Genomic DNA, 19332 nt, shown 5'->3' on the forward strand with positions numbered 1-19332 from the left:
TGCCTATATTTATGGGGAAAGGGGAAGGGAGGGGGGTAACTCTGCCTATACCTATGGGGAAAGGGGGAGGGTAACTCTGCCTATGCCTATGGGGAAAGGGGGGTTATTCTGCCTATTCCTATGGGGAAGAGGGGAGTGGGTAACTCTGCCTATACCTATGGGGAAAGAGGAGGAAAGGGGGGGGGGTAACTCTGCCTATACCTATGGGGAATTGGGGGGTAACTCTGTCTATACCTATGGGGAAGATGGAGGGGGGTTACTCTGCCTATACCTATGGGGAAGAGGGGGTGGGTAACTCTGCCTACACCTATGGAGAAAAGGGGGGGGGGTAACTCTGACTATACCAATGGGGAAGAGGGGGAGGGGTATCTCTGCCTATACCCATGGGGAACAGGGGTGGGGGATTAACTCTGCCCATACCTATGCGGAAAGGGGGGTAACTATGCCTATACCTATGGGGAAAAGGGTTTGACTCTGCCTATAACTATGGGGAATGTTTTTTTTTTTTAACCCTGTCTATACCTGCAGGGAAAGGGTGGGTGCTCTGCTGCCTATATGTAAGAAGAAAAGGGGGTTAACTCTGTTCCTATACCTATTGGGAAGGGGGGCACTGGAAAAATGCAGAGTCTGACATGTTTGTCCTGCACATGTTAAGAGATCCACATGGCGGTCTTATCCGGACAGAGAAGGAAAGGAAAGAGGAAGCCTATCAGAAAAGACGTAATTGTGAGTCCCAAAATGTAACTGTAATCACTTACATGGTATACACATCCTGTGGACAGCTTTTTTCTACCGCCATATGGTCCTGTATATAATCACTTATCTTGTGTACAGATCCTTTATAGTATACTGGTCTGTGTATAGTGGTTTTATTCAGTACAGTATGGCGGTATTATCCAGTTATTGTGTGGTGGTATATATTTACTCCTTGTATACCAGTATTATTGGTCATGGAAATTTATCTACGTTAAAGTGTTTCTTACATATATAAATTTTAGTTTATTGTGTGTGGGATTTGAGTGGAATAGGGGCGTGGCAGAAGATTGATGAGCTACAGAGCCTAGCAGGGGCCCTTGCCTTTTTTTGGTCCAGGGGCCCAGAGTGTTGTCAGTCCGCCCCTGGCATCAGAACGGTATCCCCCAACATAATCTGATTTGCGACATTGCGACACATTAGAATTTCACCCTCCATATGTTGGACTGAGGGTACTCCCCTGTGTAACTTCAATGTCAACCATTGTAATGCAGTTATGTTCAATAAAATTTATATATTTTGATCTATATTCGCCTATCTTTCTTTGTTAGCTTTAATCTCAATGCGTAGGATCTTATACTCTAGGCACTTCTTGTATGCATAAATTTTGTTTCCTCTGTATTTTTACAGATTTTTGCCTTCAATATGGATTACCGAAGCCGTGAATTGTCGTGGACAGCACGGGCTGACACTGCCTTTGCCAGAGACCACTCTGCAGGTGCAGAAAGTAGTCACAAGTCGGAAATCAAGCGTTCACTTCGTAATCTCCTACAGAAAAGATCGAGGGTATGGTGGAATAAGATTACTTTGAAAAAATACCTAGCACATGGATTGATTCCCAGGGGGCTGCGAGTCCAGGTTTTTCCGTCTTTCCCAGTGACAAACGACTCTTTTAAGGAGAAGTGGGAGGCCGCTTGCACCACCTGCTCTAGGGTCTTTTTACAATTACTGGTGGGACATAATTTACGCACCCTCCAATATATGGAACCTGAAATTGAGGAGTTGTCCTCAAAAATACGGACTGACCTCAGTATTGAGGAATTCAATCAGTGGAACCAAGAACTGGACACATGGTTCAAGGATTGGGAGTCCAAAATTGAATCTACAAAGATCAAAAAATTCCAGAGAGATTTACAGGATTTACAACTAAACAGGATGTATAGATGGAAGCATGAACAAAGCGCCCTACTACGTACCACCTCCATGTCATCAGTCTCACCAGCAGGAGCACAATCAGGGGCCTCATCTGGGACCTCTAGTTGTCGTAGATTTGCTGGCAATCGTCATCGTATGGATTATAGCCAACAACAGGGTGAAAGACGCCAAACCAGACAACAACAGAACCAGACTCGTTCTGGTCCTCCTTTGAAGGTAATCAACCTCACTAACATTGATTTAACTCCTTTACAGGAACAGGTACTTGGCTTAGGGTTGTCCTTTTGCCCAGAACCTAAGTTTGATCTCTTTTCAGCAGAGACATTCATTTGTTTGCACGCAAGTTGATCCTACATAAATTGCATAACAGACGGGATAATCTACCTGATCAAGACAAATTATTTTCTACTATTTACCAAGCAGTGTTACGAGATTTACAGTCATTATTGGATGAACAGAATTCTTTATCCTCTGACAGGTATCCCAGTCATTTACTTCCAAAAAGTACTACTTTTCCATCTTTGTCTCTCTTCCCTGAAATGGAGATATTTGTTAAAAACAGTAATACGTGATTTACGGGAGATTCCCGAAACAAAGAAATATGACAATTTGTCATTCGGTCAGAGGAAGGCACTGAAGGAGCTAGAGGGGTTGCCCAATGTAGTGATCAAGCCCTCCGATGAGGGCAGAAATGTTGTCTTGTGGCCAACAACTCTCTACGAAAAGGAGATGTATAGACAACTAAGGGATACTCAATGTTATCAACGATTGACTTTTAACCCTCTATCTTCCTTCAGGCAACAACTATCCCAAATATTGGACGACGCAAAAGAAAAGAGCATCATTACAACACAACAGATGGAAGGTTTGATACTGAAACAATTCCGACTATATATCTTCTACCCAAGATCCACAAAGATCCTCACCTCCCCCTGGACGACCCATCGTTTTGGGTTCCAACTCTCTTACACAGGTTAGTAGATTTCTATCTGAAACCACTTGTCGAATTATTGCCATCACACATCAAAGACTCTAATGACATCTTGAGAAAGCTAGAGGGTATCCACTTAGAGGAGGACATGTTTTTTTGTCACCTGTGATGTTGAGTCGCTTTACACCTCGATACGACATCAAGACGGCATTACAGCCACAAAGTTCTACTTGGAGACCAGCGATATAAACAAGGATCTGTGTCTATTCATCGTGGAACTTCTTAAGTTTGCATTGACTAAAAATGTCTTCATATTTAAGGGGGTCCTCTACCTGCAGCACCAGGGAACAGCGATGGGGGCAGCTTGTGCGCCCTCATACGCTAATCTGTTCCTGGGGCTGTGGGAAAGAACCCTCTTTGCCTCTGACCATGTTCCACATTTGGATAAAGTAGCCCTATGGGGCAGATATATTGTCGCTATCCTTATTATTTGGCAGGGAACATCTATGGAACTGAAGGAATTTATGGACTACCTTAATCGCAACAAACAGAATATTACGTTTACATATAAAAGTTGCAGATCTAAGATTGACTTCCTGGACATTCTTATCCAGGTGGATGAAGATGGGACGGTACAGATGACATTACATCGCAAAGCAACTTCGGCGTATACACTACTACATGCCAACTCAGCACACCCCGCACACCTGGTAAGGAACATACCAGTGGGGCAATTTCTTACAGCAAGGAGATTTGTTCTAATGATCACTTATTTGAACAACAGGCCCAGGATCTAAAGGATAGATTTCGTGAACGCGGTTACAGCAACCGATCCATCAATAGGGCAAATCGATGAGCCAAGTTCAGCAATCGGACTGCGTTGCTTCATCCCCAGAGACAAACTCTACAGTCTTCAAACAAGGTGAAATGTATTTTAGATTTCAATTCACGCAGTGTAGAAGTGAGGGACATATTGAGCCGACATTGGCCTATCTTACAGACAGATGCAACCTTGAACCAATTTCCTATAGAAGAGCTAAAAACTTAAAGGACCATTTGGTCCATAGCCATTATGATGTATGCCCTAGATCATATATCTTCGGGTCCTCCGGTCCTAAACATGGCAACTTCCCTTGTACTAATTACGTGACCTGTACCAACATGGAGAAGAGCTCTAGTTTTCAGAACTCCTCGGGAACACGCACTTTCCAGATAAGACACCACCTTCACTGTACTACCATTGGAGTAGTTTATGCGGCCACCTGCCCCTGTGGGCTTATGTACATAGGGAAAACGATACGTCCCTTTAAACTACGCATACGTGAACACGTATTGGATATTAAAATGGCACTTGAACAACCTGACCGTCCCTGTGTGAAACCCATTCCCCGGCATTTTATGCTCCAACGCAATGGTGATGCCACATTGTTAAAATACAAAGGAATTGACCATGTTCCGGTCGGCCCACGTTGGGGGTAATTGGCAACGGTTGGTGGCACAACGGGAACTCGTTGGATATTTGGCTTGGACACTCTAGCACCACGGGGGCTCAACAAGGTGAATAGTTACACACCTTTTCTGTAAGGCAGATAGTGAACAACTTGAATTTCCGACTGTTGGTTTTTAATTGTTTTTAACACATGTTCTGATTTTATATTTTGGACCTTTCTTTTTCTTTTACTTCTTTATACAGCATCCCTGAAGACCGGGATTCATCATTGAAGCATCTTCTTCATTTGCCATCATTGGGTTAAATGTTTACATGGGAATTGTGCAATTGTGGCCATATTGTTTGTTTGGGGATTGTTTTTATGTAACTGACACTTATGGTATTTCTTGCACTATGTCCCGTATATTTTCACGCCAATTTTTATATATATATTTTTATTTCTATTTTTTTCACACTTTTTAATGTGATTTTGTTTATTGTGGCACAGCCATTACCATACTGCACTTTAGTTTGTGATTTTAGCCTCCATTGTTACCCTGCCATCTGCAACATTGCACTTTATTATTGGCTCACTATGAGCACATTGTTTTTTTTTTTTACCATATATATATATACATTTTTTGGGGGGATTCACGGCTATGTGGGGTTAGTCATGACACCTATACACTTTGTTTATTTATTTATTTTTTTCTTTCTCTTTCGGTCCCCATCCTCAGTTTATACGTATAGGCATACACACATAGATACATATATGTATCCATAATCAAATATATTAGTAGAACTCTATGTTCAGCCCTCTATATTGATGGGTTATGAGGCTACCGGCATCATCCTTACACTCAATGTCCTTTTCCCCCACTACCACTCACATTTATAATATAATCATGATTGTCTTGAAGTAGCATTAATGTTTTACGATGTCTTTAAATATATACCATATGATTAATGTGTTTTTCCCTTTTTTAGACCACAGACTTTTGCTCCAGCACGGTGAAGGGTATGTCACATTTTCTCACTTGGGTGTCAATGAACGTTTTCTTGTGTCCATTTGTTGTTTGTGCTTGTTTGTATGTGCACATTGTCATTGGTCAGATTTGTCATTAACAATGGCAAATTGACCATCTTAACTTACACCATGGTTTGTCCTTGGCACTTCTGTGTTCGCGGTAAAATTAATTTGGGGACACCCAATCGCCGTGTACATGGTTCTAACCTGGACATTCATTACCTTATTCAGATACCATATATACTCCAATATAAGCCGAGTTTTTCAGCACGATTTTTCGTGCTGAAAACACCCCCCTCGGCTTATACTCGAGTGAACTCTCCGCCCTCAGTGGTCTTCAACCTGCGGACCTCCAGATGTTTCAAAACTACAACTCCCAGGGAGGGATAGTCGTTCCGGGCTGTCCTTCTTCACCGGGGGGGCCTCTTCTCCGCGCTTCGGGCCCGGAATAATGACGTTGCCTTGACAACGACGCACAGGGACGTTGCGTCCCTGTGCGTCGTCGTCAAGGCAACGTCATTATCCTAGGCCGGGCGCGAAGCGCAGAGAAGAGGCCCCCCCGGTGAAGATGGACAGCCCGGAACGACTATCCCTCCCCACCGGACGGTCCTGCAGCACAGATGGCCCGGACCAGCTCACCCGAACGTCCCGCCGAGCGGAGGTGAGTACAAAACTAAAGGGGGGATGGGGGGCTGGATGATGACGAAGGCCCGGGCAGTGGTCTTCAACCTGCGGACCTCCAGATGTTTCAAAACTACAATTCCCAGCATGCCCGGACAGCCGATGGCTGTCCGGGCATGCTGGGAGTTGTAGTTTTGGAACATCTGGAGGTCCGCAGGTTGAAGAACACTGTTAAATCAGACATTGACAAGCGGTGATGATGAAGGGGTGCTGTGGGATGATGACAGGGTAATGATGAAGGGGGGGATGATGACAGGGTAATGATGACAGGGTAATGATGAAGGGGGATGATGACAGAGTAATGATGAGAGGGGGGATGATGAAGGGGGATGATGACAGGGTAATGATAAAGGGGGGATGATGAAGGGGGGGAATGATGACAAGTGATGATGATGAAGGGGGGATGATGACAGGGTGATGATGATGAGGGTGTTAATGACGGGGGTCTGGATGATGACAGGGGGGATTATGTATTTTCCACCCTAGGCTTATACTTGAGTCAATAACTTTTCCTTGGTTTTTGGGGTGAATTTATGGGCCTCGGCTTATATTCGGGTCGGCTTATACTCGAGTATATACGGTAACTTTTTCACACTCAGCTTACACATTTTTTCACACTTGTTTCTTCTTTTTTCTTATTACTTTTCTATTTTTTCGCTCCACTTCACCTTTTTCAATCCTCACTCCTACATATATATATTAATTTATTAACCTTCTTTCACTTTTGGGACACACCTTTTTTCAGATAAGGTATATTCCTAAGTATATAACTGTTATTTGCAATTTTTACCTACATTGATATTACAGTGGTTGTATAGAAGGACATTCCATATTTTGTTTTCTTTATTACATCTATACTTATGCGGACACTTCCCCCTAATGGCATATTCCACATTCTCTTTCCCCTCCCTCCCATTGGTTAACATATGATCACACCTCGACGTATTGTGACGCCTGAGAATCACGTTATCTCGGGCTTTCCTTATGCGGCGAGTGCCCTAGATCTCGCGAGGCTGTGGCCAGGCTTCGCAGGATTTCGGGTGCCTCTATTGCAGGTGATGTGCTCTCGCAATGGTTGCGCTAGACGTGACCACTGCGTCAGCACATCACATGACCTCCATTTTTGGCCTTATACTATCATGCGCGTGACACGACCGCCGCATCAGCGCATCACATGACCTCCACTTCCGGCCTCATATTATTATGCACATGGCGCGATTGTCGCGTCATCGCATCACATGACCTCCATTTCCTATTTGCTATTGTCATGCCCGCAACTCCACCGGAACCCGGTACACTTAACCAGGTGCTTTATTTTGTTACTAAGGGATGGGGGACGGCTTTGCTACGTCTGCTCACATCTTTCCTACATTGCTATTGGCCCGGTCTTCCTTGCACTATGACGCACATGCCATCAGGGCACAATGATTGCCTGCCCATTACATAAAATGTAGGTCCATTTCCTCCCTGTGATTACGCCCCGGAAGAAGCTATTAACTTGAAACGTTGGGTGGTGTCGGAGGTCCTACTGTTCTTCCACTAGGTGGTACTTGTATATTCCCCCTTTTACTGCATTATATGTACACTTTTTCTACCCTTAACTGCAGCATTAGTGGGCTTACAATTTATATAGGATACGTTGCATGTTGATTCAGCGTACATATGTGTATTTATTTACCAAGTAGAACTCCTATTCTGCACCTTTGCAGTTTTGTCTCTGTTATCATGTTTTCTTAAATGGTTTTAAATGTGTGTTTTTGTGATGCAGTTATGTTTAATAAATTTAAATTTATATATTTTGATCTATATACGCCTATCTTTCTTTGTTAGCTTTAATCTCAATGCGTAGGCACTTCTTGTATGCATTCAATGTCAACCAGTGGATGCTCATCCGTGACACCTGCCTTTTTCTCAGGCTCTTTAACTAAGCCACATTATTATTAAATGGCCAGGATTACGGGATGAACAACGTCATTCCATTGCTTCATTTCTTACAACACATGTTGGAAATGATGGCTGGTCAGGGCAATGGAGATGTAGCACCTACATCTCACAGCTACATGAGCCCTGTGGGGGCTGAACTAGAGGAGGAGGAAGGGGAGGGGCACAGTGGACAGCCGTAGTGACAGCCGAATTGTTACCATTCGGTAGCGGGATGACTTCTGGCTCTCCACCTTATGGTACCCTCGCTACCAGAACAAAATGGGGGCATTTTTAACACCGACTGAGAGGGAGGACAAACTGACCTACTACAGAGACACCCTTGTAGTCAGTAGTCAGTTGAACGATGCCTATCTGCACCATCGTCCATCCTCTTGCAGGTCTGACTCGGGGGGCCCTCTGCACTCACCTTCTACTGCCATGGCTGCTGATCCCCAGCCCGGGTGGGGTGGCAGGAGCAGTACCAGCTCCATCAGCAGCAGCCTGGGTCTATATGATGAGTACCTTTCTTCACCCCCATAGTGAAGCAACTCATCAGCAGCAGGTAGACCTGGAGCAGAACCTGAACCAGCAGGTGGTGGCATACCTTGACATGACCATGCCAACACACCTTGAAGATCCACTGGACTTCTGGGCAGCCAAACTTGATTTGTGGCCGCAATTAGCAGAGTTTGCCCTGGAAAAGCTGTCCTGCCCAACCAGTAGTGTGCCATCAGAGCAGGTGTTTAGTGCGGCGGGGTCCATAGTCACCCCAAGGAGAACTCATCTGTCCACAAAAAATGTGGAGAGACTGACCTTTGTGAAGATGAATCAGGCATGGATCAGCCAGGATTTCCGCCAACCAATGCCTGATGCACCAGAGTAGACAGACCATGGTGCCTCACCAACACTTCACAAATATGGATAGTGCCAAACAGATTTAAGGCGCTGCTCCCCAGTTATAGACATTCCTCTGCATCAGAACTTTTTTCACACACCTTCGTCACTGGGTACTGGTATTGCCACCCACCGCACCACTCTGTCACCGGGTCACTTTCAGGACTCTTGATGCTGCTGCTGCCACCTCCAGGCTGTCTCATTCAGCCACTATATCGTCTCCTCATGCTTCAGCCAACTCCAGGCTGTGTCATTCAGACACTATATGGTCTCTTCATGCTTCAGCCAACTCCGGGCTGTGCCATTCAGCCACTATATGTTCTCTTCATGCTGCAGCCAACTCCAGGCTGTGCCATTCAGACACTATATGGTCTCCTCATGCTTCAGCCAACTCCAGGCTGTGCCATTCAGACACTATATCGTCTCCTCATGCTTCAGCCACCTCCAGGCTGTGCCACTCAGACACTATATGGTCTCTTCATGCTGCCACAAACTCCAGGCTGTGCCATTAAGCCACTATATGTTCTACTAATGCTTCAGCCAACTCCAGGCTGTGCCATTCAGACACTATATGGTCTCCTCATGCTTCAGCCAACTCCAGGCTGTGCCATTCAGCCACAATATGGTCTCCTCATGCTTCAGCCAACTCCAGGCTGTGCCATTCAGACACTATATGGTCTTCTCACACTTCACCACCTCCAGGCTGTGTCATTCAGCCACTATATGTTCTACTCATGCTGCTGCCAACTCCAGGCTGTGCTATTCAGCCACTATATGGTTTTTTCATGTTGCCATAAACTCCAGGCAGTCATTCAGCCACTATATGGTCTCCTTATACTGATGCCACCTCAAGGCTCTGTCATTGTGCCGCCATGTGACTCCTTGTTAGATTTGGTCCTTTGTAAACACACACTGGGGCCCAGGACATTAAAACTTGGGAGTGTAATCTTAAATTTCAATTTCAAAATCTTCAATTTCAATTTTAAAATTAATCTTTTAATCTTAGGGATTGTGAAGTCCTATTGTCTACTCATGCTCCAGGCTGTGCCCTTCTGCCACTATATGGTTTACTGATACTGCTGGGCCTGGGAGATTACCAAAAAATATTTTATGGTAGTACTAGCTACCATAAATCTTCAATTTCAATTTTACAATTCATTGTTTAACCACTTAAGGACCTAGGGCGTATGGATACGCCTTGACGTCCTGGTACTTAAGGACCCAGGGCATATCAATACGCCCGTGGGAATTTCGCTCCCCGCCGAGCGGGGACCGGACCAGGATGCCTGCTGATATCGTTCAGGAGCCATCCCGCGCAAATGCCCAGGGGGTCATTAGACCCCCCCCATGTCGGCGACCGCAGCAGATCGTGGGTGAATTCACACCAATGATCTGCCGCTATTCGGGTCATACGGGTCACGTGTAACCCCCTGACCCGAAGATACAAGGTGATCGGGGGTGTACAATACACCCCCTATCACCCACTGTATCTATGGGGAGGTGGCGATTTCCTCACCCCCCCAGGAGCGCTGCTATTGGCTGGACGATGGTCCAGCCAATATCAGTCGACGGGGGAGGGGTTAACTGCATCTTCTTGCAGCCCTGGCCGTTAGCGGAGTTCAGAGCCCCTTCAGGACCGACGATCCCCCATAGAGCAGGGCAAAAAAAAACCCAGGGAAAGGTAGGAGAAAATAGTGTAAAAAAGTGAAAAAAATTCCCCCCCCCCCCGACCCCTAATAGGTCCCCAGGGGTCTGCCGGAGATTTTTTCCGCTTGACCCGGGCCCTATTAGGGGTTCAGGGCGCTGCATTTGCCCCCCCCCCCCATTTTTTTTTGGCCGCAGCTTTTTATTTTTGTTCATCATACACCGTTATATATAGTATACACCAAGCACACACACTACATACATCCCCGCCACCCCCAACACACACCCCCGCCACCCCGCCACCGCCCCCCCCCCCTGCCACCATAGAAAAAGACGATGGCTCGCCGGGCATTTTCAGTAGCGGAGGCATACGCTTTTCTTGCCTCCGACTCCGAATCTGTCAGTGAGGAAGATGAAGATCCAACATTCCTGTGTTCTTCATCGTCCTCCTCATCATCTAGCAGTGATGATGAGCCCCCTGCATGGCGGCGGAGACGCCGCCAGGCGAGGCCACGCACCCCCAATGAAAGTGCCCCAGTGGCTGGCACTAGTGCGAGTGGTGATGCCGCTCGTACTAGGAGTCTGACCCCCCAGGCGATTTTACCGGAGCCCCCTTCCAGTGAACCTGTCTGGAGACCCCCAGAGGGTCATCAGCCATGGATTCCGGAGTTTGTTGGCGACTCCAGAATCCGGATTGACGTGGCTGGGTTCACTGAATTTGACTTTTTCAGTAATTTTTTCAGTGACAGCTTGGTCAATCACATGGTGGAGCAGACGAATCTGTACGCCAGACAGTTCATCGCCCACCACCCTGTTTCTTTTTTGGCCAGGTCCAATGAATGGTACGCCGTCAGTGCAGCCGAAATGAGGACATTTTGGGGCCTCGTGCTGCACATGGGCCTAGTCAAAAAGCCAAGTGTCAGGCAGTACTGGAGGGGAGACGTCTTATACCAGACCCTGCTGTACCGTATGGCCATGGCACGGAAGCGGTTCGAGGCCATTCGGAAATGGCTGCATTATGCAGATAATGAGGCATGTCCACCCCAAAGTGATCCCACCTATGACCGGCTTTACAAAGTGAGGCCGGTCATCGATCACTTTGGGGCCAAATTTCTGGAGGCCTATGTACCGCTTAGGGAGCTCTCTGTAGATGAGTCTCTCATCAGTTTTAAGGGGAGACTCATCTTCCGCCAGTATATTCCCTCGAAGCGGGTGCAATATGGCGTGAAGCTTTATAAACTTTGTGAGAGTACTTCCGGGTACACTCTCAAGTTTAGGGTGTATGAGGGACGAGATTCCCGTATTGAACCCCCAGATTGTTCCCCCACTCTGGGTGTTAGCGGGAAAATCGTTTTAGGGCCTTATGTACCCATTGCTGGATAAGGGTTACCACGTGTACGTGGACAACTTTTATACCAGCATCCCTCTCTTCACATCCCTTGCCGCCAGATTGACGTCCGCTTGTGGGACCGTGCGGAGGAATCAGAGAGGCCTCCTCTAAATTTTGTTCAGACACCTATGCCCAAGGGTGAGTCCCGTGCCCTTACCCATGAAAACCTGTTGCTTGTCAAGTATAAGGATAAGAGGGATGTCCTTATGCTGACCACTATTCATGGTAACGGCAGCTCACCTGTCCCTGTGCGAGGTACCACAACAACGGTCCTCAAGCCTGATTGTATTCTAGTTGATCTTTCCGATCAAATCCTGAAGCCATATAACGCCATGCGGAAAACACGTGTATGGTACAAAAAAGTTGCGGTCTACTTGGTACAGGTTGCAATGTACAACTCTTTTGTACTGTACCAGAATGCTGGCAACACAGGGACATACCTTCAGTTCCAAGAAGAAGTCCTAAAGGTCCTGATCTTTGCTGACCGGGAAAGAGCAGGCCGGAGTTCAGAAGGAACTGAAGTAATAGGTGCCAGGATCGTCCCAGGCCAACACTTTCCATGTGAAGTCCCCCACACTGGAAAGAAGGGACGATCCCAGAAAAAATGTAGAGTGTGTAACAGGAGGGGGATTCGGAAGGATACAACCTATCAATGTGACACTTGCCCTGATCATCCGGGCCTCAGCATTAAAAACTGCTTCAGGGAGTATCACACTTCCATGCAGTACTAAATTTTCCATTTTCATTTTAATTTTCCATAATTTGACCCCAATGTACCAAGTCCAGAGTACATTCCAAATTTTAACCCAAATTGCCCAAAAAACTCTCATAAAAAAAAAACTAAAAACTGCTAAGACCTCTGTTTTTTTTTCTTTCTCTGGGTCATGGGTCACTGAGTCACTATCATCGGGGATTTTTCCTATGTTGCCTCAAATGCGCAGCGCTCTCTCTCCACCTGAGCGGGGTGCGCATTTGAGGCAACAGGTTAGGGACGGCCACACACATCACATTCCCAGAATGATTATTCAGAGCATAGGGTTTGGGGTGGGCATATTTTTTAGTTTTGGCTATGCTCTGGGTCATCATTCTGGGAACATAACCTGTTTTATAATTTTATGTCCCACCGTACCCCTTGTTAGTAATTAGTGTACCCCATGTAATGCCCCTTGAGGGGGGGGATCCCACTGTTCCCACTGGCTCCATAGGCAGAAGCTCAAGGCCCCTGACTGTCCTCCTGTGTGCACCCGGAGATCCGTTTTACGCCCAGATATGAGGTATGTCCTTTTTCCAAAGAAATATATTTACAAATTAATTTTTTTTTGCTTTTCTGGCAGTAAATGCGACATGCCCCCCCCCCCCCCCATTTAAGCAAAATTAGCAAATGACACTCCTTCTCTTAGGAGCATTGTAGTGCGCCTTCAGTGCACTCGACATCCACCCATGGGGTATTTCCATACTCAGAAGAGATGGGGTTACAAATTTTGGGGGGCATTTTCTCCTATTACCCCTTGTAAAAAAGTAACATTTGGGGGAAAACTAGTATTTTAGTTAAAAAAAAAGAAAAAATTCATTTACATATCCAACTTTCACAAAAAGTCGTCAAACACCTGTGGGGTGTTAAGGCTCAGCGGACCCCTTGTTACGTCCCTTGAGGGGTGTAGTTTCCAAAATAGTATACCATGTGGTTTATTTTTTGCTGTCCTGGCACCATAGGGGCTTCCTAAATGCAACATGCCCCATAAAAACCATTTCAGAAACATTTGCTTTGCAAAATCCAAATGTGACTCTTTCTCTTCTGAGCATTGTAGTTCCCCCAAAGAGCACTTGATGTCCACACATGGGGTATTTCCATACTCCATTTGTTTTTTTGCTGTCCTGGCACCATAGGGGCTTCCTAAATGTGACATGCCCCCCAAAAACCATTTCAGAAAAACTCACTCTCCAAAATCCCACTGTCGCTCCTTCCCTTCTGAGCCCTCTACTGCACCCGATGAAAACTTTACATACACATATGAGGTATTTACTTACTCGAGAGAAACTGGGTTACAAATTTTAAGAAAATTTCTCTCTTTTTACCCCTTGTAAAAATGCAAAAACTGGGTTTACAAGAACATGCCAGTGTAAAAAATGAAGATTTTGAATTTTTGACTTCAAGTTGCTGCTATTCCTGTGAAACACCAAAAGGGTTAACAAACCTTTTGAATGTCATTTTAAATACTTTTAGGGGTGCAGTTTTTATAATGGTGTCATTTATGGGGTATTTCTAATAAGAAGGCCCCTCAAATCCACTTCAAAACCTAACTGGTCCCTGAAAAAATCCGATTTTGAACATTTTTTTTTAAATTGGAAAATTGCTGCTGAACTTTGAAGCCCTTTGAAGCCGTCTTCCAAAAGTAAAAACATGTCAACTTTATGATGCAAACATAAAGTAGACATGTTGTATATGTGAATCAATATATAATTTATTTGGAATATTCATTTTCCTTATAAGCAGAGAGCTTCAAAGTAAAAAAAAAAATACAACATTTTTTATTTTTTCATCAAATTTTGGAATTTTACAAGTATTTACAAGAAATTATACAAGTATCGACAAAATTTTACCGCTAACATAAAGTAGAATATGTCATGAAAAAACAATCTCGGAATCAGAATGAAAGGTAGAAGCATCCCAGAGTTATTAGTGCTTGAAGGGGTCAGATGTTAAAAAAATGGTCTGGTCCTTAAGGTATATTTGGCCTGGGTCCTTAAGGGGTTAATCTTAGGGATTGTGAAGCCCTATTGTCTACTCATGCTGCCGCCAGCTCCAGGCTGTGTCATTGTGCCACCGTATGGTCTCCTTATGCTGTTGGCACCTTAAATTAAAATGCTAATATATCTAAAATCTTCAATTTCAAATTTCAAAAATACCTTTAATCTTCTCTATTGTGAGGCCCTATGGTCTTGTCTGGCTGTTGCCCCCTCCAGACTGGGTCGTTCTGCCACTCCATGGACTTCTCGTGCTGCCATCAATTCCAGGCTGTCATTCTGCCAGATTATGGTCTCCTCATGCTGCTGCCACCTGCAGGTTCTTTCATTGTGCCGCCATGTGACTCCTTGTTAGATTGGGCTTTTGTGGTCATACAGTATATGTTCAAAATAAACACCGGGACATTAAACTTTGGAATCTAATATATGTTGATTGTCACATGAATCCAATGAAACGGTGGTGGGGGGGGGGGCATGTCTTGCCATGCTGCGGAGCGGACGTGTTAGAGGAGAGCTCCGTCCCTGACCGCCTGTACTTGCCCAATAGGCGAAACAAAAAGACCTCCAAACCTTCCGGAACCCCTGCTGGCCGTGGGGCCCCCATCAAAACCTTCTTTGCACTGAAAGATCCGGATCCCTCGGCCACAGCAGCCCGAGGCCCCGGCCGGGCGCCAACTTCCTCCACGAGGCCCTCCTCAGCTCAGCCACCGGAAGCCAGAGCCGAACTGTTCACCAGCGGCGGCGAGGCTGCCGAAAGATGCCGCTCACACTCCTGCTGCTTTAGCTGTCCATATCCTGGACCAGGATACACCGGATTGCAGCGCTTCGGTGCTGGAGTGCTCTCCGTCTCCGCAACTTCCCCAGTGTGAGGAGGTAAGGACCCCTCCTCGGCCGTGTACTCCGGACTGGCCACCTCTCCCCCTGCCTGTGGGACCTGCTACAGGAGCGCCGCTACAGACTCCTTCTACCCCACATAAAGTGTACGGGGTCTTACCTCACATTGCACCCCCGTCCTGCTGGCAGTGTCCCCTGCTGGATCTGGAGGAGACTGCTGAGATGGCGACTGTGGCCCCCTCCTCTCCCTCATCCCCGTTGGCCCCCCCTGTCAGACCATGCGCCTCTCCTCTACTATTTAGCCCACAGGACCTCAATAGAGCTCATCGGGCGCTGCGCCCTCAGAGTGCCGACCCGCTCAAACCACGGGACGTCATCTGTCGCATCCACTATTATGCGCTTAAAGAGTCTATCCTGCATAGGGCCAGACGGATCCGTGACCTGGACTATGAGGGCACTCGTCTCTCCCTATTCCCTGATCTCTCCCACCACACTCTGCAACAGAGGGCAACCCTGAAGCCCCTCCTTGCGGTTCTACAGACCTGAGATATCCCGTACTGCTGGGGTTTCCCATTCTCCCTTTCCATTTGTATGGACGATAACTTGGTGACGCTCCGACATCCATCGGATCTTCCCTTATTCCTATGCACTCTGGGACTCTCCCCGCTTGCCCTGCCTCAATAGGAGGAACTTCTGCATGATCCATTCCTCTCTAGTACCCCTGAGACACCTATGGGAGTGGTGTCTTCCCTCCGCCCACCTAATACTCTGCGCCCCCAACGCTCCAGAAGGCGCCAACACAGCACTTCAAGATCGGGTAGAAACTCTCAACTTTCCCCTGAGAGGACACTACTGCCGAGTGGCCGCTCTCGTGGATATGGCGTCAGGACTGATGAGTATACTATGCTTGAACTGATAGTTATATGTATGCGTATATGCCTATTGTTGTTTTTTTTCTTTTCTTCTCCTCCTCATACTTGCAGGGTCTGGTGGCCCTTACTAATTCCTTTTCTCATATGATGTCGTTCCCAATGGTCATATGGGATTCTCCAGCCTTAGGTTTACTTCCGGCATGGTTGGTTTTCCCCATATCCTCATTGTAGACCCCTACGCCCCCCGTAGGTTTCTGGTAGGATTTACTCACTACCGGTTAGAAGCCATTGGCTCACGTATTAGTATATGTTGCGCGGTTATGTTCAGCGCTGTTTTCTCTAGTGTGTTTTTGCCCCTTGTTTTTCTTCCTAATCTTTCTGCCTTTTTTGCACTGCAGTAGCATATGCCGGTCTTTGCTCTGTTCCCAGGAACGCTAACCAGTCCTCTATGCGACTTACCGTTCATGATAGCGTCACTTAGAGTATCCTCCCTGAATGTTCAGGGTTTCAATGTTCCTGGGAAACGAGCTAAGATTCTGTATGGTTTCCATAAACAAAAGTCTCATGTGGTGTGTTTACAGGAAACCCACCTGCGCGCTGACCAATTAGTAGGGTTCCAGAAAAGGTATTATCCTTCCTGGTTCCACAGTAGCTCCCAATCCCAAAAAGTAAAGGGGGTCGCCATATTTTTTCATAGGTCCCTAGAGGTCCAGATACTGGACTCACGTACCAATAGTGATGCCCAGTATGTTTTTGTAAAATGCTCTATACAACGCAGGGAATACACGTTTGCATCTATCTACGCCCCAAACCACGGCCGACGTGCTTTCCTTGATCAGATGCTGGAGGACCTTAATGCCTTTTCCCAAGGCACCTTGACAGTATGTGGAGACCTCAATGTGTCCCTCAATCCCTCCCTGGATACGTCCTCGGGCTCTAGTGTGCTCTCCTATGCTGCTCTGAATGGAATCAAACGCTCCCTGTATAGACAGCAGTTGTGCGATTCCTCGCATTTACGCCATCCGGTAGACCGAGACTACACTTTTTATTCGCACACAAATGGAGTGTACACTAGGCTTGATTACGTCTTTCTATCGCACCATCTTATCCCTGCCCTGGGCTCTGCAGTTATTGACCCGATGTTATATTCGGACCATGCTGCAGTCTCCTGCTCCCTTCACCTCCCAGCGTTCCCTAAGGGAGAATTCACCTGGCGCCTAAATGAGACGCTACTTTCAGATACGCTATGTGTGACGGACCTCAAAAAGGCAGCTGCTGAGTTTGTCTCTATGCATGCCTCTGACTCCACCCCCCCCCCCTGCGATTCCAATGGGAAGCGTTGAAGTGTGTCCTTCGCGGTGTTTTGATACGGCATGGAGCCAGACGCAAGCGCGAGGCAGCCCACAAACTGCCGGTTCTTATGGACAGGCTTCATAGCCTTGAGGCCTCCCATAAGCGTTCCCTAGCGGAGGATGTCCTCCGCGAGCTTCTTAGGGTGCGTAAAGAGATGCAAGCGCTGATAGAACGCAAACACAATCGTTATAGACAAATCTGGAAGCTGTGCTTCCAGATATGAATGGGGCAATAAATCGGGTAGGATGTTGGCGAGGGCGTTACTGGACAAAAGGGCTGCCATGTTTATCCCTTCCATAAGGTCTCCCGCTGGTAGCCTTGAACACCTTACCTCCTTCATCCTGGAAAGTTTCCAGGATTATTATGAGCAACTCTATAACCTGAAGGGCCCCGTGCCTGCAAGGCCTCCTCCCTCTCCAGCCATTCTCGCCTTCCTACGGAAGACGGCCCTACCCTCCCTGCCCCCAGAGACCCTATCAGCCCTAGAAAGTCCCTTCACCTTCGAGGACCTGGAAGCAGACATTTCCTTGTCCCCCTCTGGAAATTCACCAGGCCCGAACAGTTACACCACTCGTTTCTATAAGCTTCTCAAATCCGAGCAATCCCCTCCTCTCCTTGCGGCCTTTAACGCAGTCTCCTCAACCTCACACTTCCCTCCCTCCTTTCTTTCGGCCTTTATCACGGTCATACCCAAGGAGGGCAAAGACCCTAATCAGTGTTCCAGTTACCGCCCAATCTCCCTTCTCAATGTCGACACTAAACTGTATGCAAACATTTTGGCAATGCGCCTGAGCCCCCTGCTGGTCTCCCTGATCCACCCGGATCAAGTGGGTTTTATACCCTCCCGTGAAGCTCGGGATAATACACTTAAGACGTTTTCCCTGCTCCACCATGAGCAGGCTACTAAATGCCCATGTATGGTGCTGTCCCTTGACGTTGAAAAGGCGTTTGACCGGGTGGATTGGGGATTCCTGCGGGGTGTTCTGGAACATCTGGGTTTGGGCCCCGTCACCATGGGTCGCATTTTGGAATTGTGCCACAACCCCACGGCGAGAGTGCGCATAAATGGCTCTCTCTCCCAGCCCCTGCTGATCCGTAATGGTACCCATCAGGGCTGTCCCCTGTCCCCACTCCTTTATGTCCTAGGGATGGAACATTTGCTGCAGGCCATCCAAGCTCATCCGGACATCCAAGGGATTTCTATTCAAAACATGCACTTTAAATGCTCTGCATTTGCAGACGATCTACTCCTGTACATTTCTGCACCAGAGTCCTCTCTCCATGCTCTGTTGGCGGTCCTGAATGAGTTTGGAGGACTCAGCAATTATAAAATGATGATGAATGTATCCCTTGACCCCCTTATGGTTCAGAGCTTGTGTACCTCTTTCCCGTTTTCTTGGCATCCCACTTCCTTTACGTACCTAGGAGTTCTGATACCACGAGATCTCACTCAGGTAGTAGACCTGAATCTGATACCTTTAATCACTAAATTTAAGGGGGACTTGAGGAAGTGGGATCGCAAGGATTTTTCGTGAATAGGATGCATAAATATCTTAAAAATTAACCTCCTCCCCCGCCTCCTGTACCTCTTTCAAACTCTACCCATGTCACGGTCCCGCACGTTCTTTTGCCCCCTCACAGCCATGTTCACCAATTTTGTCTGGTCACACTCACGTCCTCGTGTTGCTAGGAGCACCCTGA

At 46.9% G+C, this 19332-nt stretch overlaps 1 protein-coding gene across 1 annotated transcript in view; it reads left to right on the forward strand.

The window, feature by feature from the left end:
* The window catches only part of LOC130273443 (uncharacterized), a 237271-nt gene that overhangs the window by 155806 nt on the left and 62133 nt on the right, over nucleotides 1-19332 (forward strand). Inside the window, exons 3-6 of the mRNA XM_056520258.1 lie at nucleotides 1384-2124; nucleotides 2225-2386; nucleotides 2706-2881; nucleotides 5256-5286. Of these exons, the coding sequence (XP_056376233.1) occupies nucleotides 1384-2124; nucleotides 2225-2266 (783 nt within the window). The 3' untranslated portion in view covers nucleotides 2267-2386; nucleotides 2706-2881; nucleotides 5256-5286. The remainder of the gene's footprint in view (nucleotides 1-1383; nucleotides 2125-2224; nucleotides 2387-2705; nucleotides 2882-5255; nucleotides 5287-19332) is intronic.

The sequence above is a fragment of the Hyla sarda genome, chromosome 5 (genome assembly GCF_029499605.1).
Source record: "Hyla sarda isolate aHylSar1 chromosome 5, aHylSar1.hap1, whole genome shotgun sequence".
In the NCBI taxonomy this organism is placed as follows: Eukaryota; Metazoa; Chordata; class Amphibia; order Anura; family Hylidae; genus Hyla; species Hyla sarda.